The following is a 22684-nucleotide window of genomic DNA, read 5'->3' as shown; positions in this document are numbered from 1 at the left end:
AGGGTGAGTGGTGTGTTAAGTACCCAAGCCTCGTGCGTTCATGTTGTGTCGTTCGTTTCGGTGGTTCGCTGTTGGAAAGCTTTTCCTGTGAGCAACACCGAGTGTTTGTAGTGGTGAAATCGAGCCACCGTGCGGTGGAATTAACTATATTGGTTCACTACAATTCAAGTGCAACAGCGGAATTTTCTGCCTTCTGGCCGTTAGTGTTCTGGTTACCTGTCGTAGCCACTGACGTAAATTCAGGCAGTGTTAGTTTTTGGTGAAGTTAACGATATTACCTTATTTCAAATTCAAGTGTACCACCGGATTTTTCTGCCTTGTGGCCGTTGGTGTTCTGGTTACCTGCCCTGGCCACTAACGTAATTTCAGGCAGCGTCCTTCCCTCACTTGTTGTCGCTGTCCAACATGGTGTGTAGTTTTGACAACTTAATACATATTTCATTGTGGATAATCACGTCCGTAACTGTTTGGTCTTTGAGTCTTTATGTACCGATTGGTGGCTAGCATGTCGTTTTGTCGGTCGGTCCGTGACTGTCTCTTCATTGGGTTACCGACGGATCAAGTGTAGTTGGGCCCACCGCCTGTGTCACCTAAGTGAACGTTAATGTTTCGAGGGGCAGCCCCCCCCCCCCCCCCCCCCCCCACTACCGCCTCCCTGGAGGCGTCTGAGTGCCGTTGTCTACACTGTCCTTTTCATGGGTGTTTTATGGCCTGTTGGTAATCTATTATAGCCAATGGTTTAAAAGAAAATAAATTATTGTATTTCATGTAAATCAATTTATGTAAATTTTTGTAGGCCCTGAGCCGCTTAAAACCTTATTCTCAAGCTTTTTCATTTAGTGTGTGATCGGCCATTGAAAACTTAAAAGTTGAGGTATTTTTGAATTTTTGGAAATCAACTGTCGGAATAAATCAACTGTGGGACTTCAGTCGCTTAAACCCTTATTCTCAAAATTTCCCCTTAAGGGAAAACATTGCGGCCTTTTGCCTTAAAAGATTATGGTAATACATATTAAAATTTAGAAATTTAATTGTGACCTTCAGCCGTTTTCATTGTACCTTGTATATGTTTGCTCTATCGTTTGCCTTGAGGCTTAATTATTTTATTTGCAACTGCATGTCTTCAGTAACCTGAAATGTATCTTGTTACTTTTTAAGATTTATCGTTTGGAGGCCATCAGCCGTGTAAGAATTGGATTTTGAAACCCGTAATTATAAAGGTTCGGCTATGTGCCGTTTTGGTTTAAAGGTTTTATTAAATATCAATGAATTACAATTCTGAAGTGAAACTGACCGACACCTTATTTTGCCCTTTCCACAATAGTAATCACCTGTTCTGCCCTGCGGATTTAACGGGCGTCTCACTGGTACAGCTACAGTAGAAAATGTGCGCGCCTGGGTAATATCATAGCCCTGTAGACAATTGCAAACATATTTCCCTGAAGGCATTGACCATCTTGTATCACAGCCGGATCTATCATATGCAGTGGATCGACGAATACATTTGAATATAAACACTGTAGGTGACATGTCTATATTTAATCACTTCTGTATGCCTTATGTGAGTTTCGGGTCTTATACTTTTTTTCAAATGTCGGAGGGTACAGTAGAAAACCAGGAATTTCTATATGTGGCGCAACGCTACTGCTCAGGGTTTAAATAGCTGCGTCACTCATTCCAGTTCCTCGTCCGTTTACTGATCCAACGACACACACAGTGCACGACATGTCACATATCAGTAGCGTTATTGGCTGTGTCCTACAAGCCATTCCTTTGCTGTATCAGACGTCTCATCGCGTGTCCCTTAGCCTCGACGACTGACATAGTATACCCACAAGTTGCAGTCGTCATTGCCGTGTCTGCCTGCGGTGGAGAACCGTTCCAAATAAAGCAGGGCCAGTCCAACTGCGGGATCACGAGACGGAGCACTCACGTAAACTTGTCGACGCTACTGCCTGCCTGCAGACACCTCGCTAATGGCTAATGAGCGCGCACTGGCGTCGTGCGGGCGCCGGGGACCACCCGGGCAGAAATACTTTCTCAGCGGGGGACGCTGTTTATTTCCGTGCCCGTCACAGCCAAACATCGGCGCCCTTAAACTGCGTGTTTTGTGATAGCAGGCACGCCCTCCTCTGTAAACACACACGCACGAGAACCTTCATCAGTGACAAAAACAAACAGCGGAAGTCAATAAAGAGGACTTTTACGGCTGAAAGACCGTACGTACTGGCGCACCTAAGAGACCCGAATTTCGTTTTAATACAAACATTTTCCTGGTAATTCGGAAGCGTCATTACAGCTTTTCAACATCGTGTACAGTAATTACAGAACTTGTTTGTCAGACATGATAAGCGCACTTCCTCCATCTTTTTCTGACGTCGCGAGGCGTAGCAGTAGCACGCTATTTAGGACAAACGGAGTTTTAGAACCCGTCCGGCCATACGAACTCGGGTTTGCTATCGGTTCGCTTAGTCTAAATTCAGATGTAACGCGCGTTAAAGCATGGTGACACGCGATCCAATTTCAAAACAGTTGAGATTACGAGCGATAGAAAGCGAACCTCTCTCGCAGTGTTACTGTTCCAGGAAGAAAGGAAGATTAGAGTTTAACGCCCTGTCGACAGTGTTTTCACTAGAGACTGTCGGTTTCAGATATCTTGCAAGCGGCGAGTGGCGGAGCTACGCTATTCATATAAAACTGGAAAATCGGCTGTGTCTGGGATAATTCGTTAAGAATACGAAGTTATATGGATTACACTGACGCTGAGATGCCAACACCAGATGATTAAAAATGTATAAAAAATTTCAAGAATCTGAACAGTAACATTGTTTCCTCATTGCATCGGTGCTCTCAGTTCTAAACATACCGGAATACAAAGTACAGAAAACACTCGAGTTTCTTATAAATATTTTTCTGCATAGAACTCTTAGCTATCATTTTATGAGGTAAGATGTTCACGCTTATAAAACATACAACTACTCAGAAATTTTTAGATATTCCGTTCTATATGAAATACTCTGAGCATTTTCTGAATATGCCGAGAGAAAGATCTTTAACAGCAAACTACGACATGGCAGTTCCTACGTGATAGCAGGTGATGAAGTCTATGACCTGATGGAAAACTTAAAGTGATCATACGGCGGAAAGCAACTGACTTATGAAAGGAAAAGACAGTTAACTATCGGCAGATTCTAGCGGCTATGTATGATGAACTTGCTATTGCTTAAGTGTGTAAGAAATGCAGGATACAACATTGCTCAGTAGTTTTCACTGTGGATTGCGCCGAACACATTGTAAAAACGATTACAGTTCTTCAATGCAATGTTGTAATTACAAGTGAATTTAAACACGAAGACATCTTAGAAGTATAAATGCTACTCGCAATGCACGGCCCTTCGTGTTTAATTTAGCAACTATTTTGTCAATTAAGGCAGGCAGACTTGAGGGTACAGATCGTACGGTATTACCGAAAGTGTGCTTCTTACCTATATTTCTCGTTCTTTCTTGAGTCACTTCCCTCACAGAAGATGAAAACCAATTTCTTACAAGCTTCCCGTTTCCAAAACGCTATTCAGATGCTATAGTCAATATTGCTGGCCTTTTTTCTAATTCGTCAGTTAGTAACTCAATGACAATATTCTCGCCTTTGATTTCACCAACTTCTCTCAACGCCCAACAAAGAAAAGTAACAGAAACACGCACAAGATGGATTTAGTCACGACGGAAAAGCTCCGTCGATTGAACAGCATACGGATGTCTCTCTCTTTCCAGCCGCCCGTTAACGCACGCTCATCCGTGAACGCTGACGCAAGCTGATGTGATCGATTGGAAGTTGAGTGTTAGGTGTCTAAACGCGTTTTGAAATCACGCGTCAGCTTTCTGTCATCTGAACTTATTCCATCCCGAAACGAGAATGCCGGTATAGGTTCATTAATTCGTCTGTCATATGATTACTTCTACTTTTTTTGCCCGGCTGCAATAGTGCCCGTTGTTTAACGAAAATTAAGCCAAACAAAACCAAATATCAGTCCTTCCTTTTCTCTTTCAAACTATAGAATAGCTGCCGTCGTACTTTAACTGTATAGTCAGCATCAGGCTACCTTCTATTAGAAATGTGGGTGCACTCAAAGACTGTGATTTTTTTTTTTTTTTTTTCATCAGTCTACTGACTCGTTTGATGCGGCCCGCCACGAATTTCTTTCCTGTGCTAACCTCTTCATCTCAGAGTAGCACTTGCAACCTACGTCCTCAATTCAATTATTTGCTTGACGTATTCCAATCTCTGTCTTCCTCTACATTTTTGCCCTCTACAGCTCCCTCTAGTACCATGGAAGCCATTCCCTCATGTCTTAGCAGATGTCCTATCATCCTGTCCCTTCTCCTTATCAGTGTTTTCCACATATTCGCCGGCCGCGGTGGTCTAGCGGTTCTAGGCGCGCAGTCCGGAACCGCGGGACTGCTACGGTCGCAGGTTCGAATCCTGCCAAGGGCATGGATGTGTGTGATGTCCTTAGGTTAGTTAGGTTTAAGAAGTTCTAAGTTCTAGGGGACTGATGACCACAGATGTTAAGTCCCATAGTCCTCAGAACCATTTGAACCATCCACATATTCCTTTCCTCTCCGATTCTGCGTAGAACCTCCTCATTCCGTACCTTATCAGTCCACCTAATTTTCAACATTCGTCACTCGTCAAATGCTTCGAGTCTCTTCTGTTCCGGTTTGATATGATTCTTAAATGTTAGGGCACAGCAATCAGTCGTCCTTTTCCTGCACATTTTATTCGAAAGATCAACGCATGTTGACTCAAGAGTCTTGAGAGAACTGTGAGAGAAGCACAGACAACACGGGACTGAGGTACTAAAACATGGACTGATACAACGAAATGGTGCACTGACAATGGCTAGGTACTAGTCGAATTATTTGCCGAATAAAACCTCCAAGAAAAGGATGGCTGATTGCTGTGCTCTATTATTTGAAGGTTAAGTCAGCATTCCGAAAGACATAACTTACAAATGATCCCATTTTATAGGGAACTGATATGTACACATCACTGCACAAGAAAAATTATTGTATGTTGGTGGCACATAGTGTGGCACATACAAAGACTCAGCTTAAATAAAACATGTCAACACTTTTTTTTCAATCTGAATTACGGTAAACATAAAACAAGGATAGATGAATTTTGCTGTATAGGCTAAGGGAAATAGCAAGCTGTGACCAAAATAGAGTGTACGTGAAATGTATACTGGCAATAGCAGGAAAACAGTTTCCGAAAAAGAGAAATTTATTGCACTGAATACTTATATAAGTGTTAGGAAATCTTTTCTGAAGTTTTACGTCTTGAACATAGACGATCAACAGTGCAGGCTAGAGATGAATGGTAGTTTCTGAAATTTGGTGCTACAGACAAATGCTGAAGATTGACGAGGTTCTGAACTGAATTGGAGATAAAAGGTATTCTAGTCACAGCTAAAAGCAGGGACCAGTTGGTAGGACTCGTCGTGTCGTGTCCTGGAGTTACCACTTTGCTAATGGAGGAAGTGTTGGAAGTGAAAATTGTAAAAGATCAGTTGTTATCTACAGTAGGAAGGTTCAGATGGATGATGTGGTTTCGCAGAGATGAAGATGCTTGCTTAGAATAGGTTAGCGTGGAGAGCTGCATTAAACCTGTCTTTGAACTGAAGACAACTTCAACAACAAGATCGTTTTAGTCGGCAGCTCTGGAAAACGCTCGACGGGTATATGTGACGGATGTCCATGAGTTCGCTGAACAAGACATTACATGTCGAATGGGAGTTAAGTCATGTTTCAATAAGCACTTTCTTCAAGGTATTTCAAACTATTCGAATACAACATATGGTCCAAAATGCTTCTAGAAATCGGTGTTCTTGCTGACCAAAAAGGTCAAACAGAGGTGGTACAATGGTTCTCACTCGTTTTCGAGAGCAGTGGTATTGCTTTAATTTAAAACCGAAACGTCCAGGCCGTGTCGTCATCTGCCTTGCTGCGTCATACGTCGTCCACACACCGCTCTCCCCACCGTTTTGCCGAATTTCCAGACGGTGGAGGTGCTACTTCTCGCTCAAGCAGATCCTCTGTTGGCATCATGAGGCTCGGAGCCCTCCGTCCCACTTCTCCCACCAAGCGCAAGTCCATACCAGTAGCGGTAGTGGAAGACGGATCCTGCGCATAACAGCGCTACATGCTGACCATTCTTGTTCTACCTTTGTGATGACGATGGGGCGGGAAGGGGGATGGGGGAGGCGTGGGTCCAATCTTCTTATTGTTCACGCATTCTCTCGCCTTTTTGCCTTCTCCGGGTAGCCTATTTGCTTTACTGTTTATTTTTTTTCTATAATGCAAACTTGCAAATAAACATCTTATGTTAAACAAAGTTCGTCCCTTCTTAAAGCAATGATAAATTTCCATTCACAGAAAAATGTTCTTCTTCAAATTAAAATTTTGATCTGCGTGTACAACATAAACGCTAGCTCCACTGCCGCTGTGTATCTGCGTCTCAGCGAGGATAATCGAAAAGTGACATTCTTCTTTCTTGAAATTAACATTCTATAAAACCTTCTTTATAAATGTCGAATTTTTATGGTCCGTGAACCGCAGTATGCTATTTAGAAATGAAATATTTTCTGCGGAAACCAAAATAATTCTGCCCGAGGAAAGTAAATAATACCTCTTTGCTAATATTTTGTCCGTATGAGTTTCTGCTGAAAATGTCTGACAGATTTGTTTAAGAATTTTCTAAATCCTGTATTGACCTGCTGGTTTGAGTTTTTCTATGTACTTCGCAATTTAGTGAGTGACTTATGTTGTTGGGAGTCTGTGGATATGCTCTTAAAATTTCAGTCTTCTTCTTCTGATATCGGCTGCAAGAATAAATATATTTTTCGGTTGTTAAAAGTATGGGTTGGATTTTTTTTTTTTTTGAGGAACATCTTCCTTTGAATTTTGCATTCTTCTTTTAAGATATCTTCCAGGTCGCCTTTTCAGTTGAGTGTAGTCGTTTCATTACCGTACAAGGCTTCAGGACAACTTTGTTACAACGCCTGACTTTGGTGTGTGTGTGTGTGTGTGGCCTTGCATTTATTTTTTTTTTTTTTTTTTTTTTTTTTTTTTTTTTTTTTTGTAGATGTTGTAAGCTCTACTGTAAGTTTTTGCATGAAAATTTTCTGTGGCGTTTTCTCTCACCCTCTAAGTTTAGGGATTTTGCGTAAGAAGTTGAAGTATGGAAGTCTCTCGAACTGTTCATATGTTGTGATGAGTTTTTGAGTAGGATGTTTTGATCAGATGTACTTACTTTTCTGAAGTATACCCGGAGTCTAATTCTTTCAGGGCATTTCTTGATAGTTTCTGTCTGATTGCTGCCGTCACGCGGTCTGCTAGTATCGCCAGATGGCTTGCGAAAGCTAGGCAAGAATGTGGATGTTATTTCTAGAGCTTCTAAGCAGTATAAGTTTCCAGTTGCTTTGGTTTTTAAGTTGTTTTTCGCACTACAAATGTGAACGTATCAAAACGAATAGCCTGATTTAAAAACTAAATATTCAGTGAAAGAAACATATCAGAGGCAAACCTCAAAAAACTCCCAAAATCTCAAAAGATTTAGCTACGTTATTACAAACTCTACGTGTTCACTACCAGCAGGCAGACAACGTGTAGACGATACGTACATTCATCTTCAGCGCATTTAAAGCCGTATGTAACGTATCTAAAATGACGGACGTCACTTCAATTCTGTTCTTTTCCTCAGCTCATCTAAGTCACGAGGTGAAGGAAAGAAAGAAACAGTTCCCTTCACGTATTCTCACAGGAAACCATAGCATGGGATCAAGTCTGGAGATTTTGGAAAGCAAGAGCGTAGGGCAGTGTCTTGAAGTCCCGTAAGCCTTATCTTGTACTGAGGCAGTATCTCATCGAGGAACTGTATCTCACTATAGTGCCAGTAAGGTGGGGCTCCGTCCTGTTGGAATATGAAGTCTTTAATGCTCCTCAAGTTGTGAGAAAGGCCACGTGTCCACCATTCAAAGATTCCTCACCCAGTCACCGTGTGTTCCTCAAAAAAGGATGGCCCATAAATATTTTCACAAGAATCGGAAAAAAAGAAAAATCGCTCACTTTAGACAAGTTCCTTTTATGCTCAGCAATTGCATGAGGGTACTAAAGTCTGTATCAAAGGTCACTTCAGTGTGTGTGTGTGTGTGTGTGTGTGTGTGTGTGTCATCAGCGTTCTGACTGGTATGGTGCGCCCTCCCTCCCGCACGAATTCCTCCCCTGTGCCAACTTCTTCATCTTCGAGTAGCACTTATAACCTACGTCCTCAATTATTTGCTGGATGTATTCCAATCTCTCTCTTCCCCAATTGTTTTTACTCTCTACAATTCTCTCTACTAGCAAGGGGGCTAATTTCTGATGCCTTAACACATGTTCTATCATCCTGTCCTTTCTTCTAGTCAGTGTTTCCAACATATTCCTTTCCTCCAGGATTCTGCGGATAACCTGGTTATTACTTACCTTCTCAGTTCACCTAATCTTCAACATTCTTCTGTAGCACCACACATCAAATGCTTCGGTTCTCTTCTTTTTTGGTTTTCCCACAGTCCATGTCTCTCTGCCTTACAATGCCGTGCTCCAAACGTACAGTCTTAGAATTTATTCTTCAAATTGAATCCCATGTTTGATACCAGTAGACTTCCTATATCCTGGAATGCCCTTTCTGCCAGTGCTAGTGTGCTTTTTATGTCCTCCTTGCTCCGTCCGTCATGGGTTATTTTGCTGCCTAGGTAGCAGAATCCTTAAATTCATCTCCTTCTTGATCGTCAGTGTTAATGTTAAGTTTGTCGATGTTGCTATTTCCGCTCCTTCTCATTGCTTTCGTCTCTCTCTGATTTACTCTCAACCCATACCTGCTCTCATTAGACTGTTCATTCCATTCAGAAAATCCAGTAATTATTCTTCAGTTTCACTGAGTCTAACTATGTCGTCAGTGAATCTTATCATTGATATTCTTTCACCTTGAATTTTACTTCAACTCTCGAACCTTATTTTATTTCCGTCATTGCTTCTTTGATATATTGATTGACAGTAAACTGCATCCCTGACTTACACCCTTTACAACCAGAGGACTTCGTTCTTGCCTTCCACTCTTATTATTCCCTCATGGCTATTGTACAAGTTGTATACTACTCGTCTTTCCCTGTATCATAGCCACATTATTGTCAGAATGTCGAACATCTTTTACCATTTGGCTTTTCCGAATGCTTTTCCAGGTTGACAAAGCCTATGAACCAGAATTGATTTTCCTCCAGTATTGCTTTCATTATCAGTCGCAACATCATAATTGTGTCTCTGGAGCCTTTGCCTTTCCTAAAGCCAAACTGATCGACATCCAAAATATCCTCCATTTCATTTTCCATTCTTCTGTGTACTATTCTTGTCAGCGACTTGGATGCACGAGCTGCGAATTGGATGCGTGAGCCTGTTAAGTTGATTGTGCTATAATTCTCCCATTTGTCAGCTCTTTCAGTCTTCGGAACTGTGTGGATGATATTTTCCCGAAGGTCAGATGGTATATCGCCAAACTCACACGTTCTACACATCAACGTGAATTGTCGTTTTGTTAGACATTCTCCCAATGATTATAGAAAGTCTAAATAATGTTATCCATCCCTTCTGCCTTATTCGATCTTAAGTCTCATAAATCTCTTGTAAATTCTGATTCTACTAGTGCATCTTCCATGTCTTCTGTCTTCTACAACACCGACTCCTGTTTCTTGTCGTCAGACAAGCCTCCCCCCCTCCCCCCCCCCCCTCACAGAGTCCAGCAACCTATCCGCCCTCTCCTTTGCATTTAATAGTAGAATTCCCTTTGCACTCTTAGTGTTACTGCCCTTGATTTTAATTTCACGGAAGATGTTTAGACTTTTCAATATACTGAGTCAGTCCTTCCGACAGCTATTTCTTTCTCCATTTCTTCTCATTTTTCATGCAGCCATTTCACCTTAGCTTCTCTGCACCTCTTATTTACTTGATTTCTAAATGATTTCTATTTCTGTATTCCTTCTCGCATCGATATACCGAAGTATTTAGCGTCATATCAGGTATTCCAATTTTTCCATTTGCGCTGTGATTTGTCTTCAGTCGACTTCACCTTAACGTTTGCTGATTTATTTCAATGATCAAATTAGCATCCGACTATGCAGATCCAAGTTTTCCATGATTTCCTCAAATAGCTCAAGGTGAATGCCGGAATGGTTCCTTCGGAAGAGCACGGACAATTCTTCCCCATCCATGAAACGCTTAAAGCCGTCTGTAATGAACTCGGTCCTTACGGAATGTTAAAGCCTAATCTTTCTTCTTCTTCCCACTAACCAGTGACGAATATTTTTCGGCAAAGGCAGATCAATCCCTAAACTTCCACTACATTCACTCTGGGCTCTAAATTCACTCTGGGCTCTAATCACTGCCTCACTCTTGCTAAATTGTAGTACACGAAATGCCTTCTGTTGAGCAAACGCCATCTTGCTACAGGACGACTGAGCAGACGCATCGATTGGTATATATCGCGATTCTCTAAAACTCTAGGACATGCCTGTCCAGTGAGCACATATTTCCCGTCCAGCATGGTGCCTAGTTCCTAATTATTACACTCTACAATCAGATCATTCTTTTCGACACACCCTGCTTGTAAACACTTCAGCTGGATTGTTTGAGGGTGAGACTGGGGTACCTTTGAGCCCCATGACCATTCCATCTCTCTTATCGATTCTTCTCTGGGTTATTAGAGGAGAGTAGTTACCTGTATGTGGAAGACAGTGTCGGGCCAGAGGGAGAGCGTGACGCAGGTGGAGTCGGTGTAGAGGTTGCCGGTGATGCCGCCGCCGTCCACCTCCCAGGTGACCAGGTACTGGTGGCCGGCGCGCCGCTGCCGCTCCGCCTCCTTGGGCGGCACCCGCCACGACAGCTCCGCGATCACCAGCACCCCCTGGTGGATCAGCGACTGCACCCGCACCGACCACACTCCGCCCTTCTGTCGGAAGGAAACACAGCGCCGCCACGGCGTCTCAAGAACTGAACGCAAGTCAGGTCAGACACTCCTCCCACCTAAGCTAGATGAATGCTCTCGAGACATGTTCAGTAAAGTGTGACGTTATCAAACCGGAGCTCGCGATCTTATTCAAATACCGCAAAATGGGGTGAAAAGAAACAAAGTCTCACTGCTGTGGCCTTGTAACATCAACCAAAATGGCCTCGCTGTGCTGGTACCGCTAACTGCTGACAGCCAGGAGAAACTACAGTTGTAATTTTTCCTGGGGTCATGCAGTTCTATTGTATGGTTGAATGATGATGGCGCCCTTGTAGGGAAAACACTCTGGAGGTAAAATAGTCCCTCATTTCGATCTCTGGGCGGAGACTACTCAAAAGGATGTCGTCATCAGGACAGCGTGGGATCCTAGAGCCCTTATCGCGCAGGTAGCTTAGAAAACTTAAAAGGCGAAATGGATAGGCTGAAGTCACATATATATAGAAAATCAAACAGGGGCACTGCAAGAGTAGGTTTAATAATGATCAAGAATAAAGGAATGCGGGTAAGCTACTATCAACAGCATTACGAACGCATCATCGTAGCCATAATTAACACGAAGCCAACACCTTCCACAGTAGTACTAGTTTATATGCCATCCAGTTCTGCAGATGATGAAGAGATTGAAGAAATGTACCAAGAGATAAAAGAATTTATTCTGATCGTTAAGGGATAAGAAAATCAAATTGTGATGGGGGACTGGAATTCAATAGTAGGGAAAGAAAGAGACGGAAAAATAGCAGGCAAGAGGGGAAAGAAATTCAGTAGAAGACGAATGGGTAGATCTGAGATGAGTAGTGAAGACAGCAGAGCATCAATTAGCCAAAAGACAAGGTTTATAAATTATAGAGCGCAGCAATTAATCTTCCTTTTTTTTTGCATGTTTTATTTGTCAAATCCAGATTTCGGCTAGTGCCTGGCCATTATTAATACACTGTTTTCTAGTCTCGATGCATGTCAGTTGTTCGGGCATGAGTCACTGTTCTTTGAATTGTCTGACGCCCCAACGACAGGGCACTGACATGCAGCGAGACTAGAGGAGAGTGCATTGATAATGACCAGTCACTAGCCGAAATCTGTATTTGCCGAATAAACCCTGCAAAAAAAAAAAAAAAAAAAAAAAAAAAAAAAGGACGACTGCGACTGTTTGCTGCGCTCTACAATTTATAAATCATAAAATCATATCACAGTCGCTGAGCGTACCCACTTTCCTAACGGAAGGTAAACTGAAATAGACAAGGCCTACTAGATGTTATTGCATATCACAGTAGATACTGAATTTAACTGACGAAAGGTGAAAATATAAAAGCTCAGAAAATAAACCAGGTAAAAAGGTATATAAAGTTCTAAAAATTAGACTGATAGTAAGTGCAGGACGGGTAGAGATTTGAAGCATACATCATTGGGGGAAAGATAGATACCACCTACAGGAAAATTAGAGGCCTTAGCAGAAATGAAAGCAGCTGTATAAATATCGAGATTTCGGATGATAAACCACTACTAAGCAAAGAAGGGAAAGCTGAAAGGAGGAAGGAGTATATAGGTGGTTCTCACAAGGGAGATGAACTTGCAGGCAGTATTATAGAAAAGGAAGAGGAGGTAGATGAAGGTGAATGAGAGATATAATAGCGTGAGAAGAATTTGTTAGAGCACTGAAAGACAAATACCGAACAAGGGCCCTGGAGTAGGTGTAATTTCGTCAGAACTACTGATAGTCTTGGGAGAGACAGCGATGAGAAAACTATACCATCTGGCGTGCAAGATTTTTGGGATAAGCGAAATACCCTCAGACCTGAAGTACAATGTGATAATTCGAAAGAAAGAAGGTGCTGACGTGCGTGAATATTCCGAATTATCAGTTTAATAAGTCGTGGTTGATAAATACTAACACCAATTATTTACAGAAGGAGGGGAAAACTGGTAGTCGACCTCGTGGAAGATTAGTTTGCAATTCGAAGAAATGTAGCAACACGTGAGGCAGCGCTCACATCACGTCTTACCTTAGAAGGTAAGGCAAACCTGCGTGTGTAGCATTTGTAGACTTAGAGAAAAATTATGACAGTGTTGACTAGAATACTTTCCTTGTAACTCTTAAGGTACCAGGGCTGGAATACAAAGAGCGAGACGGTATTTACAACCTGTATGGAAACGAGACGGAAGTTGTAAGTGTCGATGTTCATGATAGGGAAGCAGTGGTTGAGAAGGGAATAAGGTGGGGTTGTACACTACCTCCGATGTAACTCAGTCTGTATACTGCATAAGCGGTAAAGGAAACAAAAGAAAAATTTGGAGCAGCAATTTAGATTCAGGGAGAGGAAAGGAAAACTTTGAAGTTTACCGATGAATTTGCATTGTAATTCTATCAGAGGCGGCAAAGCATTTGCAGGAGGAGTTTAACGGAATGGGTAGTTCAAATGGTTCAAATGGCTCTGAGCACTATGGGACTTATCTTCTGAGGTCATCAGTCCCCTAGAACTTAGAACTACTTAAACCTAACCTAAGGACATCACACACATCCATGCCCGAGGCAGGATTCGAACCTGCGACCGTAGCCGTCGCGCGGTTCCAGATTGTAGCGCCTAGAATCGCTCGGCCACTCCGGCCGGCGGAATGGATAGTGTCTTAAAAGAAGGATACAAGACAAACATCAATAAAATGTAGTCAAATAAAATTATTTGTGTCTGAAGGTACTAGCTTAGGAAGCTAGAATCTAGAAGCAGTACATGAGATTTGCTATTTGAGCAGCAAAATAACTGAACATGGCAGAAGTAGAGAAGATATAAAATGTAGACTGGTAAAGATAATAAAAGCGTTTCTGTAAAAGAGACCTTTATTAATATCGGAAGGTGTTTGTATGGAATGTATCCATGTAGGGAAGTGAAACATGGACGGTAAACAGTTTAGACAAGATGAGATTAGAAGCCTAAGAAATGTGATGCTATAGAACATTGCAGAAGATTAGAGAGGCATATCGCGTAATTAATAAGGAGAATTAGTGAGAAAAGAGACTTGCGGCATAAATTAACTAAAAAGAGAGGTCGGCTGATAGAACCTAATCTGCGACATAAAAAGATAACCAATTCAGCATTGGAGGGAAGTGGAGTGTGAAAGTCGTGGATCTGGTTAGTTACCATCTGTTGGTGTCCCTCCACGACACCAAGAGATGGCAACTAACCAGATCCAGAAGAATGAGTTGCAGTAGTTATTCGAATATGAGGCTTGCACAGCATAGAGTAGCACGAAGAGGTGCGTCAATCCAGTCTTCGTAATGAAGACCACTACAGCAACAGAAACTAAGGTGTGAACATGAACAGAAACAAACACCCAAGAAAATTCAGTGCTACCGTGTTGAAAGACAAACGGGAATATCGTTCAAACATTTTTTTGTCTAGGTTGGTAGTTAGTAAGCTAGTCTAACGGGAAATTATGGATTTAAAAGTTGGCGCTGATGTTGCTTACTTCGAACTTTGCTTCTACGTAATACTTATTGTTGTTTTAATTTTAACATATGATAAGAAAATTTGCAATCCCGTTTCATTAACCAACCGTTGTGTTTTTTGAAGTATGCTTTAATCTGACTTGTTATTCAGCTAATTGAAAATTTAGGGTGGTACCTTCGGAATTTTTGGGGTGAATAGAAACACTAATTGAAGGTGCTTCTTCAGAAGAACACCAAGAATTTGACGTAAGTGAACAACCCACGTGGCTATGTTCTCAACCCAAGAGATTATTTCGTGATTAAAAAATATGGAAAAAGTAAGTAATCATTTAGATTGTAGTCTGTATTCTGTAGGTGGAAAAGGCTATTTTTGAACTGGAGAAATTTTATTTCTTTTAGTGCTAGATCCAAAACAGACTTTAACATGTTCCTATTCATCCAAAAGACCAGTATATAAAACAAATAATAAGATTAACACTGTTGTTTCTATTCACCCCTATCTGCGTGGTGAACGGCAACCCAAATTTTTGATTCCTTTTGTTATACAAAACGTGAGATAGGTCCCAAATCTAATTATAAATTTAAAGTAAGACATGAGGTCCATAGCCCCAAGTAATTTTCAAATATCTTTTTAAATTCATCAATCATTTCTTTTGAAGCTAATAATTGTTTCTATTCATCTCATTTAAAGTACACTACTTAATTCACAAATGCCTTGATCCCATTAGGTGAATTTCAAATTTGTGCTTTCACCATCAGATCTAGTATATTGGTACAAAAGTACCTCTGTAGGAACTACACTATTCTGCAGTCCACATTTTCGAGCTTGGCAATGGGTTCATAGAAACACTTTCAGAGTATTTCTCGATTCTTCCATGTATGGAAAATGAACACCTAAATCCGCGCGAACTCTGGTTTGTTTTATTTTACCACCATGGTCGTTTCCCCCTTCGCACATGGGAGTCAACATTACATCGTCACGTTCTGAGGAGGAAATTGGTGATTTAAATCTCTTCTATAGACGTCGGTGCAACGAAAACTTGTGTCATCCGGCATTAAAAAGCACTGATTACACCCCTTTTGTAGAGAAACTTCAAAATAGACAACTTGCTACAAACATCAAACAAAAGTATAATACAATCCTTTCACTCACCCGAAGTTGTGACAGAAAATAAAAAGTCACTGACGACGGATAACTGTTTTAATCTATTTTTTATGTCTACAATTCTCAGGCAATTGTGTAAAGTTTCGTATGCCAGTAATTTGCATGCTCTGGCCACCATGTGCACGCTTTTCAATCTCTGCATCCGAGAAGGGTCGGTACGTACAACCCAAGTGCGACTCTCCGCTGTTGTGTTCTGGTACAGGCATCGTAACTGAAACAGCTGATTCACTGTTGTATAGGTGCTGCAGAACCATATGCTTGTCGCCCTAAGTCCCCCAAATAGCGAGATAAACCTCACACAGCATCAAACCGTACTTCTCTACAGTTGGGAGGCTGAAGATTGTTGAAGAAGATTGTTGAAGAAGAAACTACAGAATTTAATTAAGCCCTTTTAACAAAATAAGAGCCTCCCCCCCCCCCCACAAACATACTCAAACCACGATGGGATTTGACTAGTGAACCTGTAATCATAGTACCTTATCCTTTCGGTGTTTCCTTTCCATATACCCCTACAGAGCTCCATGTCTATAACTATAAGCACATGTTCGCATCTAATTGGAATGGAAGAAACGTTAAGTGGTCATCAACCCCGGTGAACGTAGTTTTGCAGGAGTTTCACCAAAGCCCGGAATACTTCTGGGATGTTTTCAGATTCCTAAGTCATAGAGACTTTGAAATGGAACTTCAAAAATCAAATGGCTCTGAGCACTATGCGACTTAACTTCTGAGGTCATCAGTCGCCTAGAACTTAGAACTACTTAAACCTAACTAACCTAAGGACATCACACACATCCATGCCCGAGGCAGGATTCGAACCTGCGACCGTAGCGGTCTCTCGGCTCCAGAATGTAGGGCCTAGAACCGCAAGGCCACTCCGGACGGCAAATGGAACTTCAGACTGGGATAATTGTACCCGTTAACGAGAACTGGAAACGTCAGCCTTAACCTGGTCCCTCTATTTCCTTCGACACATGTCTTGAAGCAGTGTCCATTTCTTCAAAATCCCGAGTACAGTTATTAAACATAATGCTTCTTACCAACTTTGTCTTGCCTCAAGCTCACAGATTTATTACATATGATATTAATTATCCAATTTCGTGGGCTTCTTTCTATGATTTCGTCTTGGTCGCAAAGTATAACGGCTGCGGTGACAGTTGCCGCTACCAAAGTGGACATCTTGATCACTCGAACAGCGTACGTGCTTATATGTGGGTGAGAATGGAATCACGCACGTGCATTTGTTGAGAAAGAAAAGTGCAGCAGCACATACGTATTCTCTTACGCATGAAGCATACGCTGGCGCACGGCGACTTCTTGTATGTGCAAGGCTCTCTGGCGTAAACGCACTTCAAGCGGATGATTGTGCAGTTCATCCCGCCGGTGTAAGACGTGGCGGGAATTTTTATGGTAAATTTAAAAAAATTTCCTACTTAAGTTTCACATCTGTACTCGTGTAACGACTAGTGAGGCCCAAGAGAAAAGGAGAGTGATTGCATCAACAGAGGATAGGTGTTTCTGCAAAGTAAGTTAACTGACAGATCTCCACGCGTCATGATTGGCTGACCAATTGGGAGAGCGCGAGAAAATTTAAGTGCTGATTGCCAGAGACGGCTGGAGAGTGGGGCTACACATGAGCTCAGCATGACGTCTTTCCTCCACTCTGCTTCCTAATTGTTCTCGGCACCAGCCCAGACCACCCTAACCGTCTTGTGGTCTGCTATACAATCCACGGTCCCGAGTCGTACGAGAGCTATTTTCAAGTTCCTATCGGGCGCGAAATGGAAACCATAGTGAAAATCAAAACTGTGTTATTTGCAACGTTTAGCTACACCTTCCAGTTACTTCTCTACATAGTCGCTGTTACGACTTAGACATCTGTCGTAGCCTTGTGCACACTTTCGAATGCCAATATCACAAAAGGCAGCCATCCGTTTTTTCCGACAATTATTTATGCTGGTCTGCTGCTCGTTGTCTGCAAGGCGCGGTTTGTGCCAAAATGCTGTCCCCGTAGCCAACGGCTCTTATGAGCAAAGAGATAAAAATCAGATGGAGCCAAGTTCGAGCTGTGTGGTGCATGATCAAACACTTACCATTGAAAGCGCTGCAGTACTGTCGTGAAGAAGGACAATCCATGAAGACAACATTCATCTTCACTTCCTCTGAATTGTCCTTCGTAGGCGAGTTTCCCGAATCGCCTAATCCACTCGTTAAACAAGATCATCGCTTGATGTTCGCTTCCTTGTTAACCGCTTACAACATGAACGTCTGTACGTCGTGTTTCAAAGTTCCTGCACCATCGCCGCACGCTGCTGTCACGGATGACGGTTACATAATGTGGGCTCCATGAAATGAGGTGGAGCTACTCAGCATTAAGAAATCCAATGACAGCACGCGCTCCTTACTTGGCAACATCTTTACGTGCTCACTATGCCCTCAGAACGGAAAAGTGCGAGGACAGACTACCGGAGGGTGTACTACAGACGGGGCGTAACATATCTGCCCCAACTTACATCGGATACCCGCTGAGATTTTCATTTTGCGACCGACTAGACCGAAGTCCACTTACACCGAGTGAAAAACATTTGAAAAATCAGTGTTTCATTTCAAACACTTCCTTTGAACGCCTTCACTCCTAGATTGTTCTGAAGTTAGCACTCCGCTACTGTAAGGGAGTAATATTTCATCAGGTGAACTTATTCTTTATATTGCTGAGTATGTTACACACTTTCATCTACATCTACATCGGTACTCTGCAAATCACATTTAAGTTACTGGTATAGGGTTCATCGAAACATCTTCACAATAATTTTCTATTACTCTAGTGCGCGGAAGAAAACGGCCACCTATACCTTTCCGTACGAGCTCTCATTTCCGTTGTTTTATTATGATGACCGTTGCTCCCTATGTAGGTCGGCGTCAACTAAGTATTTTGACATTTGGAGGAGAAAGTTGGTGACTGAAATTTCGTAAGAAGATTCCGCCGCCACGAAAAACGCCTTTGTTTTAATTATGACCACCCTATTCCTGTATCATGTCAGCAGCACTCCCTCCCTATTTCACGATAATAACATGCTGCTGTTCTTTGACCTTCCTCGCTGTACTCCGTTAAACCTATCTGGTAAGGATCCCAGAGTGCGCAGCAGTATTTGGTTCAAATGGCTCTGAACACTATGGGATTTAACATCTGAGGTCATCAGTCCCCTAGAACTACTTAAACCTAACTAACCTAAGGACATCACACACATCCATGCCCGAGGCAGGATTCGGACCTGCGACCGTAGCGGTCGTTCGGTTCGAAACTGAAGCGCCTAGAGCCACTCGGCCACTCCGACCGGCGCAGCAGTACTCCAAAACACAACGGACAAACGTAATGTAGGCACTCCAGTAGATCTGTTACATTTTGTACGTGTTCTATTAAAAAAAGCAGTCTTTGGTTTGCCTTCCCCACAACATTTTCAATGTCTTCTTTCCAATTTAAGTTATTCGTGACTGTAACTCACCCGTATTTAGTTGAATTTATGACCTTCATATTTGACTGATTTACCGTGTAAGCGAAGTTCAACGGATTCCTTTTAGCACCCATGTGGATAAGCTCAAATTTTTCTTTATTTAGGGTTGATTGACAATTTTTGCAGCATACTGCTACCTCTTGTAAATCGTTTTACAGTTTGTTTTGGGCTTCTGATGACTTAATTAGACGATAAACGGCAGCATCATCTGCAAACAAGACGCCTGCTCAGATTGTCTCCTAAATCGTTTATATAGACAAGGAACCACAGAGGGCCTATAGCATTACCTTGGGGAACGTCAGAAATCACTCCTATTATACTCGATAACTTTTCGTCACTTACTACGAACTGACGGAAAATCGCGAATCCAGCAGCATAACTGAAATGATATTCCATAAGTAGGCAATGTCAATACAAGCAGCCTGTGTGGTACAGTGTCGAAAGCCTATTGGAAATCTAGAAATACGGAATAATTTGAAATACATTGTTAATGGGACTCAACACTTCGTGTGAGTAAAGAGCTAGTTGCGTTTCACAAGAACACTGTTTTCTAAATCGAGGCTGACTGTGTGTCAATAGACCTCTTCGAGGTAATTATTAACGGCCGCTCGGGATTAGCCGAGCGGTCTCCGACGCCGCAATCATGGACTATGCGGCTGGTCCCGGCGAAGGTTCGAGTCCTCCCTCGGGCATGTGTGTGTGTGTTTGTCCTTAGGATAATTTAGGTTAAGTAGTGTGTAAGCTTAGGGACTGATGACCTTAGCAGTTAAGTCCCATAAGATTTCACACACATTTGAACAATTAATAACTTTTGAAATAATACACTCCTGGAAATTGAAATAAGAACACCGTGAATTCATTGTCCCAGGAAGGGGAAACTTTATTGACACATTCCTGGGGTCAGATACATCACATGATCACACTGACAGAACCACAGGCACATAGACACAGGCAACAGAGCATGCACAATGTCGGCACTAGTACAGTGTATATCCACCTTTCGCAGCAATGCAGGCTGCTATTCTCCCATGGAGACGATCGTAGAGATGCTGGATGTAGTCCTGTGGAACGGCTTGCCATGCCATTTCCACCTGGCGCCTCAGTTGGACCAGCGTTCGTGCTGGACGTGCAGACCGCGTGAGACGACGCTTCATCCAGTCCCAAACATGCTCAATGGGGGACAGATCCGGAGATCTTGCTGGCCAGGGTAGTTGACTTACACCTTCTAGAGCACGTTGGGTGGCACGGGATACATGCGGACGTGCATTGTCCTGTTGGAACAGCAAGTTACCTTGCCGGTCTAGGAATGGTAGAACGATGGGTTCGATGACGGTTTGGATGTACCGTGCACTATTCAGTGTCCCCTCGACGATCACCAGTGGTGTACGGCCAGTGTAGGAGATCGCTCCCCACACCATGACGCCGGGTGTTGGCCCTGTGTGCCTCGGTCGTATGCAGTCCTGATTGTGGCGCTCACCTGCACGGCGCAAAACACGCATACGACCATCATTGGCACCAAGGCAGAAGCGACTCTCATCGCTGAAGACGACACGTCTCCATTCGTCCCTCCATTCACGCCTGTCGCGACACCACTGAAGGCGGGCTGCACGATGTTGGGGCGTGAGCGGAAGACGGCCTAACGGTGTGCGGGACCGTAGCCCAGCTTCATGGAGACGGTTGCGAATGGTCCTCGCCGATACCCCAGGAGCAACAGTGTCCCTAATTTGCTGGGAAGTGGCGGTGCGGTCCCCTACGGCACTGCGTAGGATCCTACGGTCTTGGCGTGCATCCGTGCGTCGCTGCGGTCCGGTCCCAGGTCGACGGGCACGTGCACCTTCCGCCGACCACTGGCGACAACATCGATGTACTGTGGAGACCTCACGCCCCACGTGTTGAGCAATTCGGCGGTACGTCCACCCGGCCTCCCGCATGCCCACTATATGCCCTCGCTCAAAGTCCGTCAACTGCACATACGGTTCACGTCCACGCTGTCGCGGCATGCTACCAGTGTTAAAGACTGCGATGGAGCTCCGTATGCCACGGCAAACTGGCTGACACTGACGGCGGCGGTGCACAAATGCTGCGCAGCTAGCGCCATTCGACGGCCAACACCGCGGTTCCTGGTGTGTCCGCTGTGCCGTGCGTGTGATCATTGCTTGTACAGCCCTCTCGCAGTGTCCGGAGCAAGTATGGTGGGTCTGACACACCGGTGTCAATGTGTTCTTTTTTCCATTTCCAGGAGTGTATTATATTCCAAAATCCTGCTGCATATTGACGTTAATGATGCGGGCGTGCAATTTAGTGAATTACTCCCACTACCTCTCTTGAATATTGGTGTAACCAGTGCAACTTTCCAGTCTTTGGGTACTGATCTTTCGCCGCGCGAGCGACTGTGTATTACGGTTATCTATGGAGCTATTGCATCAGAATGCTGTGAAAGGTAATTGGTATACAGCCTAGACCGGAAGACTTGCTGTAAAGGTGGGAAGCGATAGAGATCGATATGAATTACAGTGGAGTGTTAGAGGCTAGACACTAGACGGGGGCTTCGGTGTAGCTACCTCCTCCGGCAGCACCCAGCCGGCGGGCGCGGCCACGAGTCCCGACCCCAGCGCGGCTGCGCCGCCGCTCAGCGTGGCGGCCACGGCGGCGGCCGCTGCGGCGGCGTCGGCGTCAGCTGACGGTTGTCGGGCGCCCGCGGGCGTGTAGACGGTGCGGAGACCGCCCGGGTCCACCACCAGCACCCGCGCAGAGCCCGCCGCCACCTGCCGCGGCTCCGAAGCGCCCGGGGTCGCGGGCAGCCGCGCCCTGCGCTCCAGCGTCTGCAACAGACAAACGGGATGCGCCGTCAGCGCCGACACTCCGTGGCGTCCGTAACTGCACTGCTACCTGTTCCATCCACTGCTGACTATCTGGCTTATTGCCCGGTGGTGCCAAAACATGTTGACTACACATCGAGCCCCAAACCCACCAGTACAGAAAAAATGTCATCGGGACTGTCACTGATTAGCCAACGACTCCGAAGGTCTCTGACTATGGCACAGTCATCTTTGAATATTTTCAACGTCACTGTCTCACTCGCTCGTCTCAGAGATGATATATCAGAACTTCTTAAGTGGAAAACTATGACAGTGTTAGAAGAGATTTCGCCATTGCAACCGGTCGTCGTAAATTGCACTCCACGACATTTCGACTGGACACCTGACTGGACTGATGGCTCATCTGAAGATGACTATCAGGTGTCCAGTGGAAATATCTTCGAACATTTAATTTGCCTGGATAATTTTAAATTTCACATCGATGAGACTAATGCTGACATCCAGAACAACAATGAATATATCGGCGGTGGACAGTCACAAGACCGCCTGGTACCATTTCTCCATCATCTTCGACAACCGAGGATGTTCAGTCTGGATTTGGACCAAAAATATTGATCAGAGAAGCTATCATAGCACTCACGAGCTTGCTACAGAAGTTAG

The 22684-nt window shown here is 43.7% G+C and overlaps 1 protein-coding gene across 1 annotated transcript in view; it reads right to left on the bottom strand.

Annotated features, from left to right (window-relative positions):
- Window positions 1–22684, bottom strand: part of LOC124622021 — a 271005-nt gene that overhangs the window by 15622 nt on the left and 232699 nt on the right. Inside the window, exons 5-6 of the mRNA XM_047147575.1 lie at window positions 21767–22027; window positions 10808–11038 (exon numbers count right to left, since the gene is read on the bottom strand). Of these exons, the coding sequence (XP_047003531.1) occupies window positions 10808–11038; window positions 21767–22027 (492 nt within the window). The remainder of the gene's footprint in view (window positions 1–10807; window positions 11039–21766; window positions 22028–22684) is intronic.

Source organism: Schistocerca americana, chromosome 7 (assembly GCF_021461395.2).
Source record: "Schistocerca americana isolate TAMUIC-IGC-003095 chromosome 7, iqSchAmer2.1, whole genome shotgun sequence".
NCBI lineage: Eukaryota > Metazoa > Arthropoda > Insecta > Orthoptera > Acrididae > Schistocerca > Schistocerca americana.
The sequence above is the reverse complement of the archived record's forward strand: the minus strand, read 5'-3'. Positions and strand labels throughout refer to the sequence as shown.